The sequence below is a fragment of the Myiozetetes cayanensis genome, unplaced genomic scaffold (assembly GCF_022539395.1).
Source record: "Myiozetetes cayanensis isolate MyiCay16 unplaced genomic scaffold, myiCay2020 scf9, whole genome shotgun sequence".
Lineage (NCBI taxonomy): Eukaryota > Metazoa > Chordata > Aves > Passeriformes > Tyrannidae > Myiozetetes > Myiozetetes cayanensis.
The window spans coordinates 33,453,005-33,480,818 of NW_026088185.1; the positions used below are offsets into that span (position 1 = coordinate 33,453,005).

Below are 27,814 nucleotides of genomic sequence, written 5' to 3' on the forward strand. Positions count from 1 at the left end.
CAGCAAATCAGTTAATGATTTCTAGACTTATTGCAATATGCAATGTCATTCTGTTGAAGAAAGAGGATGAGCAGGTGTAAAGCTGGAATGCACTGCAGCTCTTGAACCAGGCTGAAGAGACTCACCTGCTTTTAAAATGTTGATCATTATGAGTCTAATGGTTTTACTGTAGAGGGAGCCTGGAAGGTTTCGCCTCTTAAACCTAAGATTTAAGGTAGGTCCCTGACACAAGATATCATGAACACTTCCACTTGTAGCCCTCCAATAAGAGGTAATTCTGTATGGCAAACACAAGAGAGGAGGAGGAAGATCACTGAAGGAAGAAGATGATCACTGGCACTCAAAAACAGAAGTGCTGTGTGCAGGAACAGAGCAAGACACAAGTGTCAGCTGGCTCTCATGCCTCTGGGAAAGAAAAAAAAAGCCATCTCACATACCAGAATGAAAAATATCTTTCCTTGTGCTTGGGAAGTGAATACAGAGAAAAATCTTGTACTTTGGCACACTTTACTGGCAGAGTTTTGTCTTTTCTAATGAATATGAAGCTGAGCAAGGTTATTCCAAGGAAAATGCAAAATGAAGCTAAAGAGATCTGAAATAAAGCACTTTTCATTTTAAGTTATTGTTAAAAGGGAAAAGAACCTTAATTCACCACATTTTGTTCTTAAAACTGGAAAATGGACTGTGCAAATGGAAAGCTAAATGAAGGACAAATTCCTGGGGCACCTCATAATTTAAATGCAGTTATTGTGTTGAAGACCTCCTCACCTCTTATAATTGTCACAGAGCCTTCATGTAAAGCCATGGAATATGAACTTTGCCATCCCGAAAAGTAATAAAAGGCCACACACATTGACCAATTCTAGTTAAAAAGACAAGCTCCAAGAAATCATTCATTTTGACACAAATATCATTGAAGAAATATATTTGGTATTAGATCTGCTCTTCAGGTACTTTGGTATTTACATTTCCTGTTACCATACAGTTTTAACTGTGAAATTTTCAATGCTGCATTATGTAACTTTAGGATTTGATATGCCTGAGAACAGAAAACTTACTAAATGTATTTTAAATCCATACTATACATGCTAAGAATGTCATAGAGCTAAATTTAGTTTTGATTTGATGGGTTATGAGGTTTAGACATTTGCAAATCAACATGGGTTTAGCCGAAATTCCAAGCGTACATCTATGAGAAAAAAAAAAGATAAAAAATTATAATTGTCTGGAGAACTAAACAGATTTAGATAAGTTTATATTAGATACTAGGAAGAAATTCTTTACTGTGAGGGTGGTGAGGCACTGGCACAGGTTGCCCAGAGAAGCTGTGTCTGCCCTATCCCTGGAAGTGTTGAGGATCAGGTTGGGCGAGGCTTGGAACAAGCTGGGTTAGTGGAAAGTGTCCCTGGCCTTGGCAAGGAGTATGGAATGAGATGATCTTTCAGGTCCCTTCCCTCCCAAAGCATTCTGTGATTCTATTATTTGATTTAGACCCATTTAAGCAGTTAGTGTTAAACTTTCCCAAAGTTTTTCTATTTTAGCCACCAGGAGCAGCTGCTGAAGCAAGTCAGAGGCTCAGGCACCTGGGGGACTCATGCCATTAGGGCAAACCAGAGGTAACAGTCCATGATGAAACAGAAAGTCAACAAAAGGGGAAGAAATTGAAGCTGGTTTTTCCTAAATTTGTTATTCCTTTAAAATTTCAGTGCTATGATTATAATTCACCACTTGTGTTTGGGGGCTTGCACTGGATCTCACTGAAGTGAAGGACAAGTATAGGGCTCTGGAAGGAGGGTGCTGCTGCAAGCACATCCATCTGAAACCTTCCCATTCCCCTGGGCTTGGGTAAGCACAGGACTTGTTTATAAAGGGATTTCTTTGCAATTAGAAACTAAGAGGGTGTGAAAATGGTTAATATTATCTGTGTGGCGATAGGGGAGTACAAAACCTGGGGAAAAAACCGTACCACGCTTTTTAAAGTACGTGAAATGTGATTGCCTTTCCTGTAGGATGATGGTTGTATAAAGCCTCCAGGTGCCTAAGTGCTATGCCAAGCACAGTGACATTCAAACATATTATGCTTTATTTCAGCGTGGCTTGTATGTAGCACTTAGAGCAAATGTGTCCGTTTGAATGGAATACTTTCCATCTGGCCTTTCCACGTTCCAAGATGCATCTGAACTGTCAGAAAAGAACATGGTATTTTGGATATTAAAACGTTTAGCTCTTATGGTGACATTTAATAGTAAAATGTTTAAAACTGTTCTATTACTGGGGAATAGCAAAAGATAAAAAACTGAGCACTGGCTGGTATGTGAGAGTGAGAGTAATATTCACCTAAAAGACATTTCCCTCTGTAATAGAAACATATTGTTTGTGTCAGATTTTTTTCCCAAACTTCTATCTTTCATCTTCTGGAATGAATATTTTTTTTTTTTTCCATAAGCATTTGCTAAATTGTAGAAAGGTATTACAGTGTTTTTATACTGAGCTGTTTTGGATGGGATAAAATAACAGCAAAGAGGAAAAAACATTGCTGCAAATGGTCAATCTTGCTGTCAAATGTACATATGTTTATGATTATAATTTAAAATCTGGAGGTGAAAATAGAGAAGTGCATTATTGTTTTCTTTGAAAAGGCTTTTTGGGAAATATCCCAAAACTTCTTTTTTTTTTTCTATTAAAATGAGATCATACTCTTTTTATAAGTTTCTCTGCAATAACTTTGGGGGCACTAAGGAGCACTAGACGCTGTGCTGTTTTCTCCATTTTCAATAGCCTCATCAGCAAATGTCTTCCAGGACAGAGTTATTGTTTGGCATTTCAAAAGTGAGTAACTCTGTGCCATCCAGCATAGGAATTCCTGGGTCTGCACCACTAAAGCCAGGCTTGGAAGGCTGGGAGCATTACCTGCTTAAAATTTTGATCAGGACAGGCTTCACTGGAAGGAATCTACATTGTTGTACATTATTTATTTTATTTCAAAGATACATCAGTCTAATTTCCTAAATGGATGAAGTTTTAATATGTGCAGCACAAGGTGGGTAAAAAAAGGGAAGAGAAGTAAACAGGTTATTGGTTTTCCTTTTGAAAAGTTGAGGGCTGAAGCATTTCTTTTGCATGCAAGATACTCAGATAAAGGAAAGAAAGCATAGGGTTAAGGCATGTATTAGTGCAATTAAAATAACTCATATGCATATTTAAATAGTCCAGTAGTCTGGAGCCCAGTTGTGAGAGAAATGACCAGCATACAATTAGAATATTAACAGGAGTAACTTGACTGAATAAGTTGGGAATACAAATGCAGACACTGGTTCTGGTTAGGTTGTACTAATGGATTTTGTGAAATGTCAGCTGAGTGCTCATCTGCAGTCAAAAAAAAGCAAATAAAGTCTTAGGAATTGCTAAGAAATGAGCAAAGTACAAATGTCAGACTTTATTATGGTCTGTGTCCATGGTGAGCTGCATCTGAAATTTCATGTTCAGGTCTGATCCCTCAGCTCAGAAAAGACACAGTAAAAGTGAAAAAAAATGCAGGAAAAGGTGATAAGGATAACTGAAGTTATGGAAGAGCTTTTCTATGAAGAACAAGTGAATATATGAGGTTCTTGTGAAGGACATGACTGGGTGGTTAGGACAGAAAACTGAAGTCTGGCATGGCCCAGAAAGGGTGAACAGGGTAATGTTCAAAGGCATTGCCTTGATGTTTCTAAGCACATGACCCATAACTTGTTGAGAGACTATTCTGGACAGTATCCCAATATCTTTCCCATATACTACCAGACAAATGCTGTTGGTAGCTGTTGGAGATAGGAGAAGGACTTTTGGTCTGATGTGGTAGATCTTTTTGTGTGTAAAATGTCAAAACAGATGAATGTCAGCTGCCTGATATTTTTTCTGCCTCGTTTCATCCAGCTGTTCATCCTGAGGTCATACTCCATCTTTCCTGTTATTTTAAAAATTATTTAGTTTGAACAGTGGTTTTGTAATGTCAAGGCAGTGCTGTGTTTTTAACTCTTGAGCAGAAAGCATGACTCCTACTATTATAGGCTACACCTTCCCTTAGAAAACACTGTTCAAAGCCCATAAAATATCCCAGAGTTTTACTGACTTCACATTTTTAAGAAAATGTTTCTAAGGTAGCATGTATTAATCTTCCATAGAAATATTGAGGTTCTTTTATGACTACTAAAAAACCAGAAAGATGCCAACCTAATCCAAAATAATTCAAAATAATTATCTGCATTCTTCTGAATAGAGACTTCGACTTCTTAATCATGCAGTTTCAGGTACCAGACACTCAAAGGGTTTTGGAGATAGGGAAACAAACAAACAAAAAAGGATGACCTGAAATGTGGCTTAAATTCTTCTCTTTCTTCAGTCTTCAGGTCTAGTTCTCTCAAAAAGAAGCCCCAGAACTACGCCCAAAGCAGAGTTTTTGATTAACTTCAACCCTGTTATCAAATGGAAAGGACGTGTTCCACCTTGGGGCACCCTGGGGGGCTTACGGAGTACAACAGCTTCCCTTGGGCAGTGCCATGTGCACAGACCCTGGTAAGTGAACCAGGAAACATCAGAATTTGTTTCCTTTTCCTTGTCCAGTGGGTGCAGCATCTTTGAAAATGCAGGCCTGTGTCCCTGTAGTAGAGTGGGGAACATAGGACAACAAGTGATTGCTCTATAGGGTGACTAACAACACTAAGAAATATTCCAGAGCATTACCCTCAAATGTTACAAAGTGCTGTGGTACTTGTGCCACTTGTAATAAACCAGACAAAATGTCAGAAACGTTCTGAAAGCAATCCTGGATTGGAATTGTTTTGCATTATTTACAGCGTTAGGTTTTCATTCCACTGTCGTGCTGAGCTGGAATGGGTAAAGCTCTGAGTGTTCTGAGGCTCCTGCAGTGCACGTTGGCAGGTGATATGTGCTGTCCTGTAAAACTGCTGGAAGTATACTGCAGAAATGCATGGGGTTTTATGGTATATATCCTTGGAAATGGCACTCAGAGTGAATATTAGGTATTTAGCAACCTCCCTCGTCATCAGAGGAACTCTTGGCTAGGTTTATTCCATAAAAGGCAGAGAGCATTTTCTTCAAGAGGAAATGTGGGAGAATCCAGGGGACTACAGCAGGTCTGATCTTCCTTATTTATGTTTTTATTTTTGTATAGGTGATGCCAGCTATCTCCAAAACTGTATCTCCAAAACACTACTCTGAAATGAAGCTTTTAAAGCTGGTTTGTTTGGCAGACTAATCTTGACATCAGGCCACTAATAAATGGCCATATTGCCTTTATTGCAGGAAGGTGACACAGCTCTAAGAGCTGAGAAGCTGGTGAGTTGTAAGAAAGGGCAGAGGAATGATGAGCAGAGCCTTGAGGAACTGCTTCATCTCACCTCATCTGCAGAGCGTGTAGTTGCTGCCAGAAATAAAAGAATTAAGAATCTGTAATCCTTATTGCACCAAAGCAAGATGAGCAAAAGCAGGTTCTACATCTGTTAGACAATAAAGATGTCAGTGGGGTGATCTAAACGGAAATTGCTAACAGGATCTGAACATATCTCAGTTTAGATGCCTGAATACAAGAAAAACACACTGATATCTACCTAAGTTCTTCCAAAAGAAGGTAGGAGGTTGTACCTGATGGTCCCCAGGGGTCTCTTCCAGCCTGTGGTCCTGTGAGCCTGTGATTCCCAATGTCAGAGTAAATGGAGAGGACTTCCAATTAAATCATAACAGGGAGACTGAAGGGCTTGTCCAAAAGGATAAGAATATTACAGCTATAGAATGTGCTATGATTTACATTAGAAGAGAAATTAATTTTCAGGATGGTGTAGTTTTTTTTCCCCTTCAAATCCTCTCAGCCTGATTTTGAATCTGCACAACTGGCAAAAAAAATTTACACTCTCTCACAAGATAAATACCACTCAGAAAAGTATTTATTATCTTAGAATATTTCCAGACATTCTTATTAAACAAAGGTCACATCTCCTCAAGCACCACAGGTATTAAAACTTGCTATCAGTGGGCTGTTTCTTTTATCTCAGTGAATTTGATACCAAATGAGAAGGTGACAACCATCAGTGGCGTCCGAGTCTGTTGGCATTTTTTCTCACTTGCCAAGGATATTGTGTTGAAGCCTGAATATTTTGCAAGTATTGGTCTTATCTAAGCTTTGATCCCTTGCCCAATTTTCCTGCCTGCTGTTCTTAGAGGGGGCCACTGTCTTGAAGGGATTCGGTACAGTTGTGTCCGCATTGTAAGGTGACGATAGCTGAGGTTATGACAGGCCCCAGTCCAAGAAATTATCCTCATTTTTCAGCCTCATCTGTCACGATAAATCAGCTGCCTCTGACATGGGAAGAGACATCCACAGCTGGAGGTACAATGGGTGCTCTTCACACTACTGGCCACGCTCCAAGGTGCTGCCCGCAGGTGGGCAGGGGGGCTCAGGATGAAGCAGGGGAGGGAGAAGACAGGCTAATTATTGAGTCAGGTGTCACAGTCAGTGACAAGAGACAAATAAAGGATGTTTGTGTATCATGTCATCAAGCCCTGAGACACAGAATGATGTTGGTAATAAAGTATTTCATCCTAAGGACTCTCCGGAGAGATTTTCGGTAATACCGGTAATTGAAGAAAACATCTCATCTTGCAAGATAGTAAAAGGCAGAGGGAGATTTATATTTTAAGGTAGATTTATGTTTTGAGGCTTATACTGTTGGGCATATTAAACATAGACACAGCAGCTGTGTATCCATATCTGTAAATATTCATTTGTACCTGGGTATGGTCTTTGAGGGGAGGCCGTTCAGGGGTCAGACTTGCTTTGGGTTTCCCAGTACCGGGAGGTATTTGGTGGTTTTCCAACTCCGGGTATAAAATAGAGGTCAAAGACAGGATTTTTTGTGCCAGGTAACCTTAAGGCCTTTAGAAAGGGCATTTCAGAAATGTGCAAAGAGGCAAAAAATTATAGCACCTGAGACAGTAGTAACCTTTTCTTGTACGTTTTGTAAACTACCTCCAGCAGTTCTCTGAGCTCAGAGGGCTGCAGCAATGCTGGGGACTTTACACCTCCAAAAAGCCTTCCTTACAGCAAGGAATCCTTGCAAGGTCCTCCACAGCACATCACAGGTGAGACCCCCCCCACTCCTGTCTGCTCTGTGCATGGAACATGAGAGACCAGGTGTGAAAGAGAGTGAAACAGATGATGCAAATACTTCTGCCTTGTGCAGTGAAAGGCCAGTTACGAGATGAACTTGTCAGAGAGATGTCAACAAAAGGTGTGATTAATGACAGCTAAGTCAAGGAATTCATTGCTTCAACAATGTGCATGATTCTATTGTTTTACAGAGGGATTATCAGCTGTCTCATGAATAAATCAATATATTGTGAAAACCCTTCTGGTGTTATACATTTCACAGGGCAAGCTCAGTTTTGTATTTAAGATATTAGACAGATATTTACAAGTAATTTGTGAGGTAGTAGAACACTTAGTTTTCATAGAATATGTGTTGTATAGAGAAATGCAGTCAATTTTGCTCTTTCCCAGCAAAGTTTGATATGTTTTCAAGTGTGATGACTTCAGTAGAGTGAATTTGGCCTTACACAAGGGTAAGCAAGATCACAATCTGTCCCTGTTTTCAAGAGATTAGATATTATCAAATAAATATGTCATTTTTGTAAGCAGAAAGAGCTTTTGAAAAATTACAGACTTTCTTATGTTATATTTCTTATTTCAAAATATAATTGGTTTTGAAAACAGAATGATCCCAGTTACAAAACCATCTGGATTTATAATAAAAATTAATTTTTACTTTGGAGAATTATTAGACCTGATGTTATAAAAGATTTTTAAAGAGGATTTCCCCCTTACCTTCACATGTAATTCCATCACCCCTGTATCCAGTGGGACAAGGGCCACATTTAAATCCTCCATCTTCAGCTGGCTCGCACCGCACATCAGGAAAGCACAGCATGTCAGCACACATGACTTTGTGATGCGTCCCACTGCCAGTTTTGGGTAGTTCCACATGATCCATTGCTCTGTTGAACAACTTTCTGGCTGCTGTGGTCTGTGCTTTGGGAGCAGACCCTGCTGGGTCACTCTGAGAAGCTGTATCAAGGGAAGAGCCGATTAAATGGGAAGGGGGGGGAAGGTTTGTTGCCAAAAGTGATGTTCTAGGCTGCTCTGTTGGGAAATCTTGGGATGTTTTAGTCCTCAAGACTGCAGCTCTACCAGGCCATTTCCTGGGAGAATAGCCATACTTGGAGCGAATTTGGTGAACAACAGGTGGCCTTGCAAAGAATGAACTTGCACTTGTGTTGCGATGAGCGGGAACAGTCTGTGTCGTAGCTGGTTTGTGCTGTTTGAAACGGAGAGGGGTTTGGGGTGTCACACTGACAGCTGGGGCTCTGGGGTCTGGGTCCTCATGCAGAAGAGGTGTGTGTGTATCACTTCTTTTTTCAAGAAAAGGTTGTTTCTCAGGTTCTATGAACTCCACATCAGGTTTTTTTGCTGGCGATGTCTGAGCTTGGGAAGTCTTCCTTTTCATTGCAAGGGATGGAGTGTGAACGGCTGTGGGGTTTCTTTCCAAAAAGTATGTAATATCTTCTCTTGGAATTTGGGTTTGAGAAAGAAGGGAGAATACGTTTCTTGACGTCTTTAATACATCTTCCTGGTGAGAGCCTCTTGCATCTTCAATATTTCTTCTAGGAAAATCACACATGGCTTTGGGGAGATCTTGAAACTAGGACAGAAGGAAGATCTATATTAGCTAAATTTGATGATCTGGATCTTAAAGGAAAGACAGTGAACACTTAGCTTAGGAACAAACAACAGAATATCAATTCTAGAAGTAAAAGAGTGAATTCTTGTGATGCTAGGGCACATTTATGCTGACTGGCATAGGAATGACATGGGTTTGTCTGATATGGGAGACACCAGCTGCTGATGCACAGGGAACTACAGTGTTAAAACTTACAGGGTGGTAGATCATGCACCTGAAGCCAAGGAGACAAGACATTGTTTGTGACAGACAGATATTGGAGATGGAGAAACGTACAGTGCTAGGATGGTCCTTGGCAAGACTGAGTCATAGAGAGACTCTAGTGCAGTGTATGACTATGTAATGCTTTTGTAGTCCTTATGGCCAAGGGAAGTTTTAGGAAAGCATTTAAAGGAGACAAATGGCAAAGCTTTGCTGATGCTGTGTACAGCTCCCTGCAGACGTGAGGGGCAGCGTGTAAGGGAGTTGCTGGTTTGTTACTGTCACCCACTTGTTCCAGAGCCAGCCACCTTTTCAGCTGTGTAAGGAGGGATGATAGATGGGCAGAGGGGAGTCTGTGAAGGGCCTGGAAAGTGGAGACGAGTAGTTTGAATCAATACTTTCAGGAAGATTAATGGCCATCTGCTGACACTAATGAATGGAAGAAGCTATTTTTAACCAGTTCTGGCACACTCATTCCGTAGGATATGGAATATATTGGATCCTGGACAGAAAACCTCACTTGGTTCTAGGGTTAACCCCATGCAGGATGTACCTCTTTCTTTTAAATATGAATATTAATCACTTTCTAAAAACTCCTATTGATGTAGAACTCAGCCATAGCTAACAAGGAAAGAGGTTCAGATGCTTGGCAAGAGTCAAATGGAAGTTAGAGCATTGACTAAGCAAATCCTGGCAGCCAAAATTGTGTTTATTTGGCTGATAAACAGTGTCATTCTGCTGGCAGCTGATGAGTTTCCATTGCCCTGAAGCATAATGTTTTGGAGTCTTACAATGGTACTGGATGGAGCTATGGACATCAGTAGGTAAATACATGGTATTTAGTAGAGCAGTAGGCAAATACAAGGATTTCACTGTCCAAAGTAAGTCTGATGAAAGATGAGGTACACAGAATGGAAGAAAAGAGATGATGAAGCAAGGAGGACGTCAGCAAAAGGAGCATGCAAGGATAGGAGAAGCCAAAGGATTTTAAAAAATGAATGAAAGATGAAAAAATATCTCCATAGAAAATTATCAGTAATAGATGATCATTACTGCCCCTGGAAAATTTGACTCAGGGACCAGAAATCAACAGGAATGACAGTGAAAGGCTGAATGACCTCTCTGATAAATGTCCAAAATGAGCCCTGATTATAGCTTTGAGCTCCTTCCACTGTCTCATAATTAAATGGGTTTTCCTCCTAATTAAATCTGAGTAACTAGTAAGGAGATCAGACTGACTACCTGAGAAAGGGAAATCTTTTATTTCTTTAGCAGGTGATATAGGTGATATACCCATCTCACAAATGAGATTCATCTTTCCCTGCAAGGTAAGGGAGAGCACACTGTTGGAGTGTTTCTGTGATAATGTAATTTTCACATCTCAAATAACACTATCAGTGAAGAGTAATGATACATTTTGGTTGGTTGTTTATTATGACATATACTGATCAAGGTCCCTCATCCACTTTGTAGAGGCCACTGAACTTTATGTGATGTTGGCACCATTCCAATGTGGCAACTAGAGTGTCCTCTCAGCTGTCATTATTTCAGATATTTATACTGTTCGATTTAGTTTGGATTAGAACACGATAGATTTTTTCTGGAATACCTGAAAATTTCTTTCTGCAGTCTTCCAGGTAACTAAATAAACTAAACCAAAGAAAGTAAACCAAAAGATTGCACAACCAGTTGTCTGTAGTCAGCAACTTTCTCAAATCCTGTATTACTTCAATTTACTTTCCCTGATGTTGATCAATATCTTCAAATGTATAACCCATTATCAATGCAGAGTGTGTGAATCTGTTTTTCCCTGTGATGCCAACATATTGGATTGGATGAAAATAACAAAAAAAAAAAAATGACAAGGCAAAGTGCTCAAGGTTATATGACGAAACAAAAACACATTTTCACTACCTGTCAGTATTTCTGACTATAGTAACAGGAAAATGTGCAGCAGTGGGATAACTGAGTTTATTTTTCATGGAGGTAGTTAAGAGACCAAGAACCTGGCTGCTTTGCCCCTGCTGTGCATGGCAGGACCTCTATTCATATTGATGGAGCTACACCACTGCGAGCACAGAGCAATGCTGGGATGGCTCAGGCCCCAGGACAGATTCCTCTGTCATCTCCTATCTGGGGAAAATTAGAACAGGGGTGGCAGAGGGCAAATTTCTGAGACACAGGTTTAACATCCCTCATCCAACTCGACACCGGGACACTTCCCATCCATGTGACCCTCCAGGCGTTGGTTTGCCCAGTGTTTCAGATGTTTTGTGCCACTCACACCAAGCTCACAAATCAGAACTGTCACAACCAGTCTCTGGTTCATGTTTGCCAGTGCCATCACGGTGTTTCTAAGGCACAGCAAATTCTGACTTCTTCTCTCCCTTGAATTGCATTTTATAGGGAACTGCTAAAGAACTACTGAAGAGGATCATGTTCATTGCAAAGGGAATGAAATGACTACTTAACCTGCTGAAAACAGTCATTTACAAACAGAGAAGGCACTCGACATCTCTCAAACACAGGTTGAGACATCAACATTCTGAAACACAGAGAATAAATCCAATATAATTTTTCTCTCCTGATTTTTTTGGTTGGTTTGTTTGTTTTTAATTTGCACTTACAACCATTCAGAAAAAGGTCAGATCCAGATTTGAATACTTGAATTATGAGAATTCAGATTTGAATACTTGAATTATGAGAAATCACATCCCCTTCTGAACCCAGATATTTCTGTTCCCAGTGAAACAGCACACATTTCACCCTCTGCCTAGGACAGGGTGCAGCAGGTTGGCTCCCATATTCCTTGGTGCTGTTCACCAGAGTCTTTGTTGGTCTAAGACTTATGCACCTTCACACCTTTCTACCTAAGCCATGTGCCTGGGACACAGCCCCATCCTGACCCAAACTAGCAGCTGATACCTCAAACACTTGCTTTAAACTTCCTGCAGACATCAGTATTTATTATCTTTTCATTGTCACCCTTCTCTTCACAGCTTAGAGTCAGAAACTTCCCTTTTGGTTCTTAAAAGTGAGCGTAACTTTTTTTAGATGTAATGACATGACTGAGACTCTATAAACATTGCAATGTAATCTCAAGTGCTTGTCTCTCTTTTAATCTGATAAAATGCCTCAAACCAGTATCCTTCAGGTGGAGACTGGTTCCTTCTCCTTAGCAAGCTCCTCTGGCTCTGGCCACTTCTGCCTCTCACTTCAGAGGATTATGGGCACCTTTAATTCTGCTCAAGCTACAGCTGCTTCAGAATTCTGTGAATAGTTTAAGAATTCATTATTAACACAATTCTATAAATTTACAATTTGTGTAGTTTTAGAGCTATTAACATTTAGTAGTACCTGCTGTCCAGCACATTTCTCACTCAGAAGTGTGTCGAAAGAGAAAGGCTCTTTTGACATATTACACAATGTGGGTCATCATTTAAAATTTGAAACATCTACCGGCACATAAATCTTATTTAAAATGTCAAGAGAGAATAGAAAATTGCACTGATCTAAGAATTAAGGACCTTCCCATTTCTTTCTGTATGTTTCCATGTTAATGTTTTTTTCTGCATTTACTCGGTGAGAAAGGGAAAACAGAGCAGCTGTCAATAAGAGCTCCAGGGAAATTCTGTTTTTACCTCGATTCCTAATCTGCCCTTTAATATTACTAAGTTCAGGAATTGCTTTCTTCTCTAGTCAGAGCATGTTTAATCCCTAAATCTTCTGTTTAGCTATCCAAACCTATCCTAATATTTTCCCTCCCCCAAACATGCAGTAATATAGCTTTGATGCTCTCTCCTTTCCTCTTAAGCATCCAGAAGTTCCCCACATTAGGTGTTGGTTGGGCTTCCCAGTCGCTGTATCTTCTCTTACAATCACAAACAGCAACTCCCAGAATAAATTCCTCAGTTCCTCTGTAAGTGAGGTACAGTTTTGACTTCCCAATTTTTACAAAGGCTTTACTTCCAGGATTATATTTGTAGAAACAAAAGGATTTCAAAGACTCATTGTGACTGGGATATTAGTATAAATTTAGAAAGGAGATTAAGTTTAAACCTAATGATCCTTTACCGTTTTTTTATCTAAAAAATTGAAAATTGAAATGTGTTATAGAAGTCTTCAGGAAGACACAACACACTGGAAGTAGGCACAGGAAAAAAATTAAGCCCCACTTTGAAAGATGTGGAAATAGAGAATATAAGCAATAACTCTTATATAAGAGATGCCCAAATCTGTGATTCAGAAAGCAGAAAACAATGTGGAGCTCTGTGAAAGCCATTGGCTCTGCACAGGCAGACAGAGAGAGCCAGCCAGGCTATTTAGCTCGTGCTGGGCTCAAAGAGCCAGGCACCTGCCATGCCTCACATCCAGACAGGTCAGCACTGACTCTGTATCCATGTGCACATGTGTATTCAGTCTCTGTAAAATCTGTGCTCTCAAACCACCACTTCTGTGATGGGTAAATTTACTCACTTGATGTTTTAATGACGAAATTAAAAGGTGAACATCTAGTTCATTGTCCCCGAGCTGTTTCAGCCTGATAGAAAATGAGATTGTGTTGCTGATGTTGCTATCTGGTGAGCAATTTTCTTCCCCTTAACCTACCAAAATCGTGAGCCATGGGGAATAGTCTATGGAGTCTGCATCACTCAGCCACTTCTGATTATAACTATTCCTCTGCTTCAGGCTCTTGTTTGTCAATCTGGCTGCAGCTGCACATGCACAATTCTGTAACACCATTCATAATTTGCAAGGCAAATTTGTTTTGTGTCTATGAAATACATTCTGCTGTAACACAACACTTTTGTGGAGGAGAAAACCTGGGATCTTCAGTCAGCTCACCCACTAAACCTTGTTTATGAGTATCTCTGTGTTCAGAGCAAATGATTTCCACAAATGGGATCTAAACTCTGCCATCAAGGAGGTCCTTTTCCAGTTCTGGGATGCTGAAGTCCTATGTGAGTATTCAAGAAAATATTACCTCAATATGAGATAGTGTGTTTGCTTATATCCCATTAAAAGTCTTCTGTATTATTTTGCATCACTGTGCAGTTTGTTTGCCTCAAGGTTTTCTGAATATAATTGACATCTCAATTCATGAACTGATGTACTTTAAAGAAAACAGGGATTCTGAGATGGTTGGTAAGGAGGTAAACAATTCACAAACATAAAAATGACATAACCGACTACACGCCAGAGAACGTTTTCGGTCTTATCGAAGCTGTGTCAAAGAGACATAAAGACAACCCCTTTCATACTGAACAAGTACAAAAACAGTGCCTTAGAAAGATTTTCTGAGGTATAGCTCTTTTCTTGTAGGGAATATGAGGAATTACGATTTGGAGTTTAAGGAACAAAAACCTTTTGTGAAGGTTAAGAGATAGAGAATATTAATTGAAGATTGGTTGTGATGATTAAGTGAAAGAAAAGACTAGGAGGAGAAAAGAGGGGGCACTAATACTGCCTGAATTTATATTCACTTCAGCTAGGTTTCTCACAGACTTTAAATGATTGGCTACTTTTTAAGGGTCCTAAGTAGATAATAGTAGTAGCAGGTTGTGAGATGAAGTCCTAGAATGACTCTCAAGTCTGAAACTAATAGAGTAGTTTTAATATGATATTCATCCTAACACACAACATTTTCACCTATTATATGTGGTTCTGCTTTCCAAGGAGGTATCCATCAGCTTTTGGTTAGTAAGATTCTTGGGCATCATATCCAGTCGAAGTGAAGGAATGGTACAAGAAGATGATGAACACAATGACAGCTGTACAGAAAAACGGGTCTTTGAGGAAAAGAATGTGTTCTGTGCACTTTGTTTGCAGACTGTGTTTGTTGGAGTTTTTTCTTTACTTCTTTTGTTATCTTTTCTGTAAGTTTTCAATAGAAATTTTAACATCAGGATCACCAGAGACAGTGTTTTTAAAAATACTGAAAGAATTAGTGATTGCAAAGATATGAGCATACTCCCCAAACAGGATTTTTTTCCCTTCTCTATCAATAATTTCCTTTATCAGTATCTTTTTTTTTGTATTGTGTATGGAGATTTATAAACCTGTTATATTTTTACAAACAAACAATGTTTTCTCAAACACCTCTCCTACCTTCCCGTTTATTTCCAGATTTAATTGAAAAGTTCTCTCCTGGGGCTTGGAAAAACTCAAAATGCTTGAAGCGCTCTGACCCCTCGAGCAGGAGCCGTGCTCCCCTCACTCCTTTGTTGTTAGATCTCCTTCCGTGCTCTTTCCATTCCTTGGGTCTAACCCCTTCTCTGCTGCTGTTTTCAGAAGTGCCCTTTCTGAGCTTTTCTCTGAATATCCAGCCAACAAAACAGGAAGTGAAGGAGAAGCGTGGTCGTGTTTCAAAACACCACGGATCGGATCATCCGCTTAATCCCCACGTAAATGTTTATCATCCTTTCTTTCATTATCCCTTGTCCATCTCGCAGGGCTGAACTTTAATCTCTCCTCTTTGTGTTCTACCTTCTCCAATTATTTGAGCCTGAAACTGTATTATTTCAGCAGCTACAAAGGTGGCATTAAGATAGAGTTCATAAGAGTAAATTATATTTTCTATTCAGGAATTGACAGTATATTTTACTTCTCAGCACTGTGATAGATGGAAAAATTAATAGAAACTGTGTTCTTATCTGATGATTCCTCATGGGCCTCCAGACTCTCTCATGGCTTGAACAGGTTGATAGATATATACAAAGTAGACTAAATCAAGGTAGATTGTCTCTGAAGTATCCCTGTCTAATTCCCTGAAATATCTATGTAGAATCCTTTAGAACAGTAATAATAGATTATAAAGTAAGTTCATAACATTTCTTCAAAAGAAGAGCCATAATATTTCTTCAAGGAAAAAATAGTTTAAATTTGAATATTTTACTGAAATTCTCCTTTTATTCAATTCAAGAAATAAATGGTCCAAAACTATAATTATGTTGTTGTGGGCTGTAAACACATAAAAATGAATTATTTTACATATGAAAGCCAAGAAACAAACCAAACTATGCCTTACTGGGAATCAGTAATGAATCTATTTTAATATCATATAAGCACACATAAAAACTCTCAGTGAAATCGTGCTATAATGGAATTCTCCACAACTTCAACTGATTAGGTTAATGACTATCTATAGTTTCTTCCTAACTTAGAAAACAAAAAGTAAGGAATTTCAATAATAAGTTTTCAGATGGCATGTCACAGAAGTTCTCTGAGAAGGTAGTTCTCTGAGGAAACAAAGCTTGGACCAGATGACCTTCTGAGATCCCTCCCAACATTGCTATTCTATGAAATTCTAAATCTAATATATTATCAGCATGAGAGATCATTTCCTCCTGCATCCCAGAGGATCAGTTGCTTGTCTTAGCTTTAGGCTGTTGCTGTACTCCTTCAGAAATAAACCAGCTCTATTCATGTGACATGTAATATTGGGGGCAAAATTCACATGGTTTGGCTGTGAACATCACCTGATTCTGCAGGAAAGCCCTGTGAAGTGGGTGCCACTACATCTCTAGGTACCTCTTCATAGACAACAGCGAGATATTATAAAACTAGCCCTAAATTTGCCCTGAGCAGGGGTAAATCTGTGTATTTCACACCTCTTTTTACCCCCCTACACTGGACTGTCCTTTACATTGCTTACGAATCCTTTTTCTTCAGCTCCTGCTTTGCTTTATCTGTTAGTGGCAAAGCTCTTGTGCTGCTTTAATGGGGCCAGGATATTGGTCCAGTATGAGTTACTTACAGTCTTAAAGGGCTTCTAAGTGCCTTTAACAAAACAGCAATCTTGTCAAATTTGTGCAAACAGGATTGGCTCTCTTTAAAAGCTGTGTGCTATTATAGCTGGATGATTAAATGAGCCTGGAAATTCTAAGAGAGGATAATCTTGCTCTCTGCTCTGTCAATGTAAAAAACTACTGGGCCCGTGTCCTACGCAGATTATTTGTTGGAGACTGAGTTGTTATTATCACTTAAAAGCCATGATGGCACAGTGATTGCTTAAGCAAAAGGTGGCACATTCTTGGTAGGAGAGAAATGTAATCTGTACTTGATGTTCTGATTGAATGTAAATATTATTCATGGCATATAGCTGAGACCTCTTCCCTAGTGGTTTTATGGCTTGGGCTTCATTGGTCTTCTATTGCTGAGCTACATCATTTCCTAAATATATCATCTGTATTGGAAGCACTTAACGAGTTCTGGATTGACAGAGCGTATGGATCAGTGAAGTTGGAAACCGTTTATCTTTTAAATTATCTAAACATATTCTTCCCACTGTGCCTGCTTTGGTTGTTATGTTTGGGTCATAGCATATACTGTACAGGCCTCTGTTGATATTTTTTCTGAAAATGCTTAATATTTTTAATAGGTATCCCTAAGGAGGAGAAAACCATCAGAAAGACTCTCCAATCCCCTTTCTGTCTTGACAAGTACAGGAGTGAATTTTCAGTGGCAATTACAGACTCAAAGGGCAGCAAAGGGTCAGAGCTTATGTCCAAAATGTCAGGCTGATCCTGGCCTCATGTGAAGATTACTGGTATACCATTTGCAAAACTGTGCCATTCATGACACCAAATTTATATGGAATGCCTTTGTGTGGCATTTCTAACCCCACTTCAGTTGCCATTTCATCACATACTCCTTGAAAGACACGTCATTACATCATAACTGGCCAAAAAAAGAGAAAAAAAAGAACATTTTGTCATGATATACACCAACTAGAAGCACAGTTTATGAAAGGCATTGGACACTTTCACAATGCATTCCAAAGACGAGTTGTGGGCAAAGTTTCCATGCCCTGAGTCAGAGCTAAGAGCTGGAAGCCATTGAGATGCAATACTTCCTGGGTTTGGAGCCTGCAAGAAGAGCTGAGAGCTATTTGCCTCACCCAGAGGCAAATCACAGTATCATTTACTATTTATTTGGTATTTCTGTTATGCCTTCTTTGCGAGAAGCTCAGGCAACTTCACAGCTAATGGCTGCAGCATCGAAACATCCCCACCTTCAAGTAAGCCTTGCAACTCATTGCATAAACCGTGTCAGGATGGGTTGGTTACCATTGCAAAGCACCCTCTGAGTGCTGAACAGTGTGTGCATTTTATCAGATTCCATGTTTAAAAGTTCTGTGTGGGCTGTGCCTACCTTAACAGGTTTTAAGTGGTGTCTCCCAGGAACGCTGCTCAGCTCAGTCCATTAGGATAATGCTATTCATTCATGGAGTCTCTTATGATTTACACTGGTGTAAGTGAGACTGGAATCTGGGCCTTGATCTTTTTAATGCAAATTCATCAATTCTGTTAGATGAGAGATGAAAGGAGTCCATTATGTTCTTCAGTCATGTCTTGAAGCAAAATCATTTCATTGGTTCCAGGCAGCAAGAGGTCCCTACTCCTGCACTTAACTCCAGAGATGAAACCTTGATTTGGCGACCAAAGCTCTTACTGGAGTTATTTATTTTTCATGGAGTGTGATCAACTATGAGTGCTAATAATGACAGGGGTGATTTCCCAGTTAAAATTTAGGAATGTAAAACTTAAGGTTAATACGTTCCTCTGGTGTTTGACTGAGCACTATGGGTTTAAACACACACACTTTCTTTTACTTCAAAATGTTTTATTCTCCTTTTAAATCCACACCTTGATGTTGATCTGACAGCGGTGCAAATGAGAAGGTGACAGAGGTCTCTCTGATGTAAAATCAAAGTGAATTCAGGCAGATACTGGAGTGTAAAGCACAGAGCATGTAAACATAACAAATAGCTGCCACACACAAAATATAGCAAGTGCCAAATGTCTACAATACTGCAAATTAACTGCTATGACAGGAGATCTTGCAGTGGTGTTCAGAATGGAAAAGCAGAACTCGATTACAGAGATCATAAAATCATCCTCTCCCTTGATCTTGAGCTCCCTAAACCAGGAGAGGCAGAAAGAGCTGGCTCTGAACAAACAATCTTTTATCTGTGATGGATGTGGCACTGCTTTGTCAAGTAAAATTGCTGATTTACTAATAGGAAAAAAATAAATCCTTTGTGATGACACCAACCTCTCTAACCTGCTAAAGAAAGTGCAAACAGATGGGTATCTCTGTGACTGTGAGTGATGAAAGCAGTCTAGAGAAATACCCGTAGTGTGTGATGAGAACTAATACTGCAACGTGCAGGAACATCCCCAACACCCCCCATTAGGATATATTCATTTTCTTTGTGTCAAGAATATGACCAATGATACTGCATGGTTTGATTTAATAGACCTGCCTCCTCCAGCAAAAAGGTAACAGATATTTTACACAAACGTGAAATGTGCCCAGGGAAGCCTGGACAGATTTAAATTCCTTAGACTTTCCTCTTTATTGCAATGCCAGCAGACTTAAGGGACTTTTGATCCTCCTAGTACATTTTAAAATAAATTTAGGATACATGCCTGATGGATTTTGAAGGGAAAGAAATAGCTTTTTGTCTCTGATAGGAGAATCTGTTTTAAAAAAATAATAATTTCTCTGTACATATGAAATTCCATACTGGCTTTTCCTTAAGACTATTCTGATGTTCTTCAGGAAAAATTGCAACCAAGTTTGGTCAATTTAAAGTGGTACCAACTACTGATATAAGTCAGGTAAAATATGTAAGAGAGAACAGAATGAGGCCCTGCATTGTTGGCAGAGCAGGTAAATATAGCTCAGGAACTTATTCGTGAAGTTACATAGTTTGCAGTAAGTCAAGTACTTCAAAAGATGAATACCCATCACATATCAATGCTGTGGAAATGTTACTTTTTTGATTATAAATCAAAATTGAAGGACTTTTTGGATGCAGCTCATCAAATACTGACTTAGGAAACAATTTTCTTCTGGCATATTTTTCTCCTCAGTAGAGCCTACAAAGGCAGTTGGGTAATTTTTGTGGTTTCAGTATGAAGAAATACTTATCCTTTAATCCTTAAATCACTCCAATTGAGTATAATTTCATGTCAAAAGCAGCCAATAAAAGTACAAAATAGGGATTAGCGGGAGTATTTTTAGATTAAAATTACTAGAGTTTAAAAGAAGTGGCACATAATCCAAGTACTTTCACAAGCACTGTAGCAAGCTGAAGAGGATTTATTCTGTTTCATTTGAACACTGACATCGTAAGTTACAAGGAGAGAAGCTATTATTCTAACAGGGAAGATTTAAAAATAATCATAATCCACAACTTACAAAAATTTAATTGAAAGTTAATTCTTTTTTTGTCTGATATCTTTTAATCATCAATGCTACACAGTACTTCTAATTCAAGTGCCAAAGCACATGGGAAGGAAAGGTAAACCAATCATTTTGGCCATAAATTAGGACACTCACACAGCTGCAGCAATTGCTTTCATTTCTAAGTATTAAAACAAATGACTACTCTCATTTAACCTTGAGGCGCAAAATTCTCATTGTTTACATTGTGATACAATTCACAGGAGTCAGTATAAGCTTCTGATGGAACAAAAAGTAATTCCTCTCCATTCCCTTCCTGAGGTGCTCAAGGTGGTAGAATGGCCACATCACCATGATATTCTGACTCAGTTTGCTTATTTGAGAGAAAAATGTCAAACAACCCCCCCTCAGCCCCTGATACACAGCTCACTTTTGAAGTAAGCATTGACTAGTTTCAGATCCTGATACTTGGGATGTTTCTTAAATCTTGCCTGGAGTTGTATATGACCTGTATGAATCACAACAAATGGCAGCTACTGTCTGCATTTCCCTTTTTAGAACATAGACAAATTTATTGGTTAACATTTGTATAAGCACTAGGTAAGTGTGCCTGATTTACTGTACCAATACCTACAGCTGCAAAATATCTGTTCTACTCAACAGCATTTAAAGACCTCTGGGGTGTACAGTGTGTATCCCATTATCCCATTAACAACAAGGTGCAGCTTTGGGCAATAACAGAAAAGTTATTTATATGCACAATGATTTCCTTTTTCCTCAACCACTTTTACAGCTTCCCCAAGATATAGAAGAGTCAATAGCTGCCTTAGTGATGCTGGCAGACTGAGAAATACTTTGTACATACTCATAGCTAGAGAAAGAAAAATGTTGAGTTTATTTTTGTGACCTTTAGATTCGGAGAACTGGCTAAAATCAATTTAGAGTTCAAAGAGATTGGATGATACTTACATTAAGCAGTAAAATTGCTTCCACTTTGATAGAGTGTGCTAAAATACAATACCAAGGTAACACTCATTGATTTGGATACAGAATGGGGAATGAGGTGGGTTGGTCAAGTGTAGGAGGTCAGGGAACAACTTGACAGGTTTCAAGTCAGTCTGTCTTGAATACTTAAGAAAAAGATTTAGAAGCAAACCAAGGAATCTGACCTAGCAACTACTGCTGTTAAGGAATAAACATGAGTTCTCCTGGCAGATCACTCTCTGTGCAGCAAAAAGAGAACAACCATCCAGACTGTCCCTGGAGAACCACACATTGAATTATGAGAATATCATTGAGAGGGAGCAGGATCAGAAGACTGATGAGTGGTTGCTATGCCATTGTCACTTTCTGCCTGAGGTCAAGACCCAGCTTTTCTTTTATCAAAGCAGAAGACCTCCTCTAATGATCGGTCCTCAGAGATTAATGGGACCAGCTGAGTTTCAGAGCTCCCCAAGGAAGATTATTGCTCAGGCTTTAAACAATACTATTGAAATGCTTTAATTATCTATTGCCTTCAGTTGTTAGTACAGTTGTTCTTGCATAACACTTTGTTTATCATCGTCCTCACAGGTCACCTTGCAGAACACATGCCTTGCAGCAAAAGAATTAGGAAAAACAAAAGAGTAGTGGTACTGGCATGTGTCATGTTCTGATCTTACTGAGGAGGAAAGGTGTTCTGAAGTCCTCTGCCAGCACGGTGGCAGAAATACAGATGTGGTGATTCATACCACTGAGCAAGTCCTGTTGTGAAGAATTCCCCCTAGTAGCAAATGAGGTGGTTAATCTGTTGAATTTCAACTCATAGAGCCAGGTATTCCTGAAATAAGACCTGCCAGCTGCTCGTCAGCTAAGAGTGAAAGAACACAGCCTTCAGCGTTGGATTACAGAGTACGGTGCTGTTGTAATGCCATACCAGTTCATACTTTCTTACAGCCTTTGTATGCAAAACATTTTTAAAATTCTAAAAGATTGAAAGTACCTGGTCTGGGGACTTTGGTACAGACTCGACCATTCCCAAAAAGCCCCGCTGGACATCGGCCGCAGACGTATCCAACGTAAGGGGGTTTCCGATCAAAGCACAGCACTCCAGGAAAACATGGCCTGTTGGTACAGGTGGTGACGTGTGACAGTGGTGCTGCATGGCCCAAAAGAGAAATTAAAGAAAAAAAAAAAAAAAAGTGGGTTCAAGCATGTTTAATAATTTCTCAAATGAAACACATGTATAAAACTTAGCAGCGAATGCCTGAGCCCAGCTAAAGCTTTACAACTGTTTTTATTCTTTTAAAGTCTAATTAATGCAAAATGTTCCCAAACCTTGAGCCAAACATGAGAATGTCCTGTGGGCACAGTGGAACAGAACAGCTGTTTCTCATTAAAGCAAGATTTATTAGTCCTCTAATTACATGTTTTCAAGTTTATTACTCAAAGTTGTTTGGCATTTATCATGTACAATATAGAAAGTGTAATTTTCAGCATAAGTGAAAGATTAACTGAGTGAGAATCTGTATTATTTGACATCTTTTTGGTCTTCTGTAATTGGAAGGTAATTATCAAACTTTACAGCACCTACACCCTACTTTTAAAATTACACTGTCAAGTACATATGTTTCTGATCTAGAAATCATCCCTCATGGATCAAACCTTGTATTACAGGAAACTGCTTTAATTATCTTAGAACTGTGTGCAAAATTTAACACTCTGGTAGTATATAATATTTTATCTCTTATGATGTCACTGAATAGCAAGTGTATATGAACTGCCTGTGAAGTATTTAACAGTGTCAAGACACAGAACAGATGATGAATACAATCTTAATGATGGTTATAGATCTTTTTTAATTGCCTCCAGTGAGGTCTCCATCACGATTCTCAAGTATTTTCTGCATTATTCTTGCACCTCACCTGCAGCACTATGATATAGGATACCTGCAGGAGGCAAGGTCTGGTTAGGTGTTGACTGGCCTGGTACAGATATTCAAAAAAAAAAGAAGGTAAGAAACAAAATGTTTTATTTTACATATGCCTCTACACAGCAGATATTTTTTTGCTGCCTGCTTTCACTAGAAAATCAATTAAACTTGCAACACTCATTAGAACAGGGCCATCATAAAGATTGTGCAGGTGCACACCCATGTTTATGGAGTGTTGTAGAGCTCCCCTTCTGGGAAAAGCCATTGTCACAGTCAAGTTCATACATCAAGTCCACCTTCACTTGTGCTCAAAATTATTAATTCAGTAAGTGCTCACTACACACTGAAATACCAGCATCACTTGGCTATGGCAAGCTGGCATAAGCTGTCACTCATCATCTTGCTTCCCAGTGACCAGTAAAATTTGGAGTGGTTTTGTTCTACCTTAGAAGTGATGTGACTTCTAATTAAACCTGGCCATTCTGATCGCTATTGCTGTAAGAATTGTTTAGCTGCAATCCTCAGTCTGGTGTATTAGGAGGGTTTTTATTTTTAACTCCAATTTTCCATGTTGTATCATAAACAGCTAGAGAAAAAGTGCTTTCATATCCCTGTTTACCTACCACGTCTATCACTTATGTTAAAATTCTTAATTGCAGGAGAATCCTTCGCCTCTAAGGACTGCAGTGGCTGCTTAACCTCAGTCCTGTTCAATTCACCTTTGCCATTGCTTGAAGGTTTTGTAACATCAGCATCAAGCACAGCTGTGAAAAGACATCAGGGAGACAAGGAAACAAGGTGTTAGGGCTTAGCTGTGATTGATGATAAAAAGCAACAGCAAATCAGGTAACCTGGCATAAGTTTACTCTGGAAGCCAACCATCAAGCAAATAAAGGCAAATCAGGTGAGTCAGCTGCTGACACACAGCAGCAAAGCTTCAACACAAATACAGGAAAAATTATTATGCCCAAGCTCACTGAACTTTGCTTATCTGGGAGACTTACTTAATATGCACAGTGATCTTTTATTGAGCTCAGGATACTTAGAAAGCCTCAGGTCAGCCAGTATTTGACAGCACTGTTGCTTGGATGAGGATGCTACAGAGCACACCTGTGCTCTGACTGGTTCCTACCTCTCCTTGAAAGCTTGTCTGATGTTATATTGTGTGTGTTTGTTGGCTTCAGTTAGCTCAGCTGAAAACTTTGTAAGTATATGTGGATGTAATGAGGAAAAATGGTTGGTGGAGACTGTCAAAAATGTTATTTTTTGCATAATCTTAAAGTAATTTCTTGCATAAATTAAGGATAAAGTCTACATGGATAGTGTTGAAAGTTGAATTGCCCTGGGTCTCTTGAATATTCTCTACTCTTAGTAAAGCTCTGACTCTTTACATGTGTTAAACAATGCAATGAGCTGTTGTTCACTCTAAGAGCTATAAAATTACTTCAGTTTTCTCTTCCTTCCTCCCAGAAGCCTTTATATTTGCTTAGGCAAGGGAAGTATGAGCAGGAATGTTAAATCTGTGTATCAGAACTACAAATAATGATTTCTGTCCTATCTTGGGTGGACAAGGAAGCACTCAGGTTTATTCCTTCTGATAAATGTGCATTTCCAAAGTAGATTTTTTTCCTGTAATTAAAAAATACAGAGTAAGAAATTACTTTTTTATATTTATCAAAAGCACATTATTTTGCATATCCTTCCTGCACTGGTGAAATTACCCACAAAAATATACATTAGTGAAACAGATGCAAAATCACTTTGAAATAACCAGTGTGGCCAAAGAAAACATTCAATACAGACGTTTGGCAATATGACTGAAGAGAGATTTGGTAAATCAGGGAAAGGCAGTTCTGCTGGTGCCAGGGTCCTGTAGTTACAAATCAGTCTCTTTGCAGAGGATATTTTTATTTTCATTTCATTAGTCAATATGAGGAAATGCCGATATCTCCACAGTGAATATCTTTACCTTTTGCTTCTTGGCTTTCTTTGGAAATACCAACAAACAAATAAATACAAATATTTCAAGTGTGTTTTTTCTCTCCTTCTGGCCAAAAAATAATTATTTTTTGGAGAAGACTCATGTCTCTATGACTGAAACAAGTGGAGCGTGTGTAAATCACATCAAGTGCACTGGGAAGTCACTGTGTTTCCCCATTAACGACTCTGTTGCTCTAAAAGCAAATATGGAGCATGTCTAAAATTGTTCCTGGCTGTTTTCTTCACTACTTGGGATCTGTGGAATGACTTCATGCTAAGCATCTGTGGGCTGTGTCCTCTAATGGAAGCACACCTTGGAAACAGAGGTGAAAGGATGGGAAGGATTGGCATGTGGACCTACTTTCTCTCACCCTCCATCCACCATTCACCCAAAGCAAAATCCATCTCAGGGTGCTCCCCAGGTACTTGTTAGTAGATCGTATATTTAGGAGTGAAATAGAGTAGAACATCTGGAAAGTCCTTGGCAAATTATCTAGCTGGCATCTGGAAAATGCTTTTTTGCGTACTGTGGGGTTCATTCTAACCAAAATGAAAAGTAGCAGAGACCAATTTGCAAATAACTATATTAATATAACATGACAATAGTCTGTCTTGTATATTTGGAGGTCTGAACTTGAAATGAGTGGCAAAATACTTTATTAACAATAATAAATAGTAGTAGAATTGAACCCATATTCCCTCCATCTATTAAAATAAATCATGTAAAACACTCACATTTGCAAGTTTTACCATTTCCCTCCATCCCACTGGGGCAAATTCCACATGCATAAGATCCAAAGGTATTCATACAAGACACTCCAGGAAAACAAAGACTCTCTTCACACTCGTTCCTGTCTTCTTGACAAGTAAGCCCTGTGGCAAAACAAAGGGGAAGTTAATAATCAGGAAAGATTCCCTGTTTATACTTCAGCTCAAATGTTGAAGCAGATGAAGGCTCACTTCTCAGCTGTAAACTCATTACAGGGCATGTCACTCATGTTCCAGCCAAATTCCCCACTGTCTCACTTAAACCTGCTTTCATCACTGTGTTTATTACTGTCGTTACTGCCATCAGAAGTGCTGAGCCTGAGACTGCTGCTCATAGAAAGCTGTGCATGTTAAATAAAAATGCACATAAATAAAATTAATATTTCTCCTGCATTTCACATCTTTGCTTCTGCTTTTGTTGTCTTGTCTGTCATATACTAAAGAAGCCAATGAGTGTCACCATTTTGGCTTTAAGATATGGAGAGCCATGTACTGACATAGCTGTGCTTTCCATTTCAATATGAACCCCACATAACTAATAGATTATTGTGAACCAATCTGATAGAGTCTGGCTGAGGAGAAACCTTAAAAATCATGGGATTCTTTAAAGAAAACCCAAGTTTTTAATATTTAAAATTAAAATCTGAACAAACATTCTGAAAATGTCACTGAGCCATAGTACTGGTGTTTAGAGGACAAGCTGCCATAGGATCTGAACCCCAAACACTATCTCTTGATTATTGCTGATTTTGGAAATAGGGAACTGATATTAAAATTCACAACTTTGGACGATTTAGTGAATACCTGTAGGGGAAGGTGACCCAAAAGTTAAAAATACTATCTGAACAGCAAATGATGCAGAGCAATCACATAAAAACTCCCTCAGGCTTAGGGTGTGCTTGCTGCTGTCTCTGTGCACTTGAGCAAACTTTCTTGGCTATTGTTAGTTACAGGATATGCAGCCCTGATAGCAGGTCATAAACTAGCCCAGATCACTTCTATTAAGTCATGTCCTTTGTCCCTGAAGGAATATACAAGGACATGGGGACAACTTCGTGAGTACCAGCTTCAAGACATACCACGAGGTAGAGAAAGTTTTGTTCCATATCAGATACCCAGCTTTATCATGAAGAAAGGTCTAAGGATAAAGGAATTGCTTTTTTTTTTTCTTCAAAGAAGACATTTGTCACAGTGCAATGAATTACAGGATGATAAAAACAGAACATTGTTATTCATCTCCTACAACATAATCGCTCATTGCTTCAGCATTTCAGAGAGCTTCCACTACTCCTTTCAACTTAAAATAGCATCTCCATGTAGAAAACTCAAACTGATGCCTCTTTATTGATTGAGCTGCCTAGAAAAACCAGTGACATCACCTTCCCATGTTGGTTTTGTCTTGAGGGAAAAAAAAAGAACAGTAGCGCAAAAGTCACATCCCCTTTCCTGTGCTGTCTCAATCTAAATTGTTCTTATTTCTCATGCTTCTTGCTTCTTTCACTGAAGCTGGACATCATGTAGTATTGTAGGGCTTGACTGAATTTTTTTCCTCCCATGTTATATTTTGTTTGAGTATTTATATTTTATTATTTAATTAGCACACTCGTGGCATCGGGCTGCTTTTCTCTGATACTGATTTCTGATGATGCATTGGGAAATTATTAGACCACATTATGGAAAATATTGAATGAGTTACCCTCTGATTAGATTAGTAATTATTTTCTTTCTCTAAGTATCATATAAAGACTAAACATGACACTATAAAAAATGAGAATAGGAAAGAAGTTCCCAATTTCAGTAACAGCCATCATTTCTCCCTCAGTTCCTTCTCTTCCCTCCTGCATTCTCTGTCTTTGCTGCAAAAGGCTATCTCTCAAATCTCAAAGATGAGAGGATTACAGAAAGCAAAGGAACACCTTAAGTAAAAAGATAATTTTAAAAATTCAGTCACTTGGCTGATTTTTCTGAT

At 38.9% G+C, this 27,814-nt stretch overlaps 1 protein-coding gene across 1 annotated transcript in view; it reads right to left on the minus strand.

Annotated features, from left to right (window-relative positions):
* Window positions 1-27,814, minus strand: part of LOC126653040 (von Willebrand factor D and EGF domain-containing protein-like) — a 169,745-nt gene that overhangs the window by 29,847 nt on the left and 112,084 nt on the right. The window contains exons 18-22 of the mRNA XM_050340516.1: window positions 25,813-25,950; window positions 23,726-23,861; window positions 22,168-22,337; window positions 13,068-13,078; window positions 7,880-8,753 (exon numbers count right to left, since the gene is read on the minus strand). Of these exons, the coding sequence (XP_050196473.1) occupies window positions 7,880-8,753; window positions 13,068-13,078; window positions 22,168-22,337; window positions 23,726-23,861; window positions 25,813-25,950 (1,329 nt within the window). The remainder of the gene's footprint in view (window positions 1-7,879; window positions 8,754-13,067; window positions 13,079-22,167; window positions 22,338-23,725; window positions 23,862-25,812; window positions 25,951-27,814) is intronic.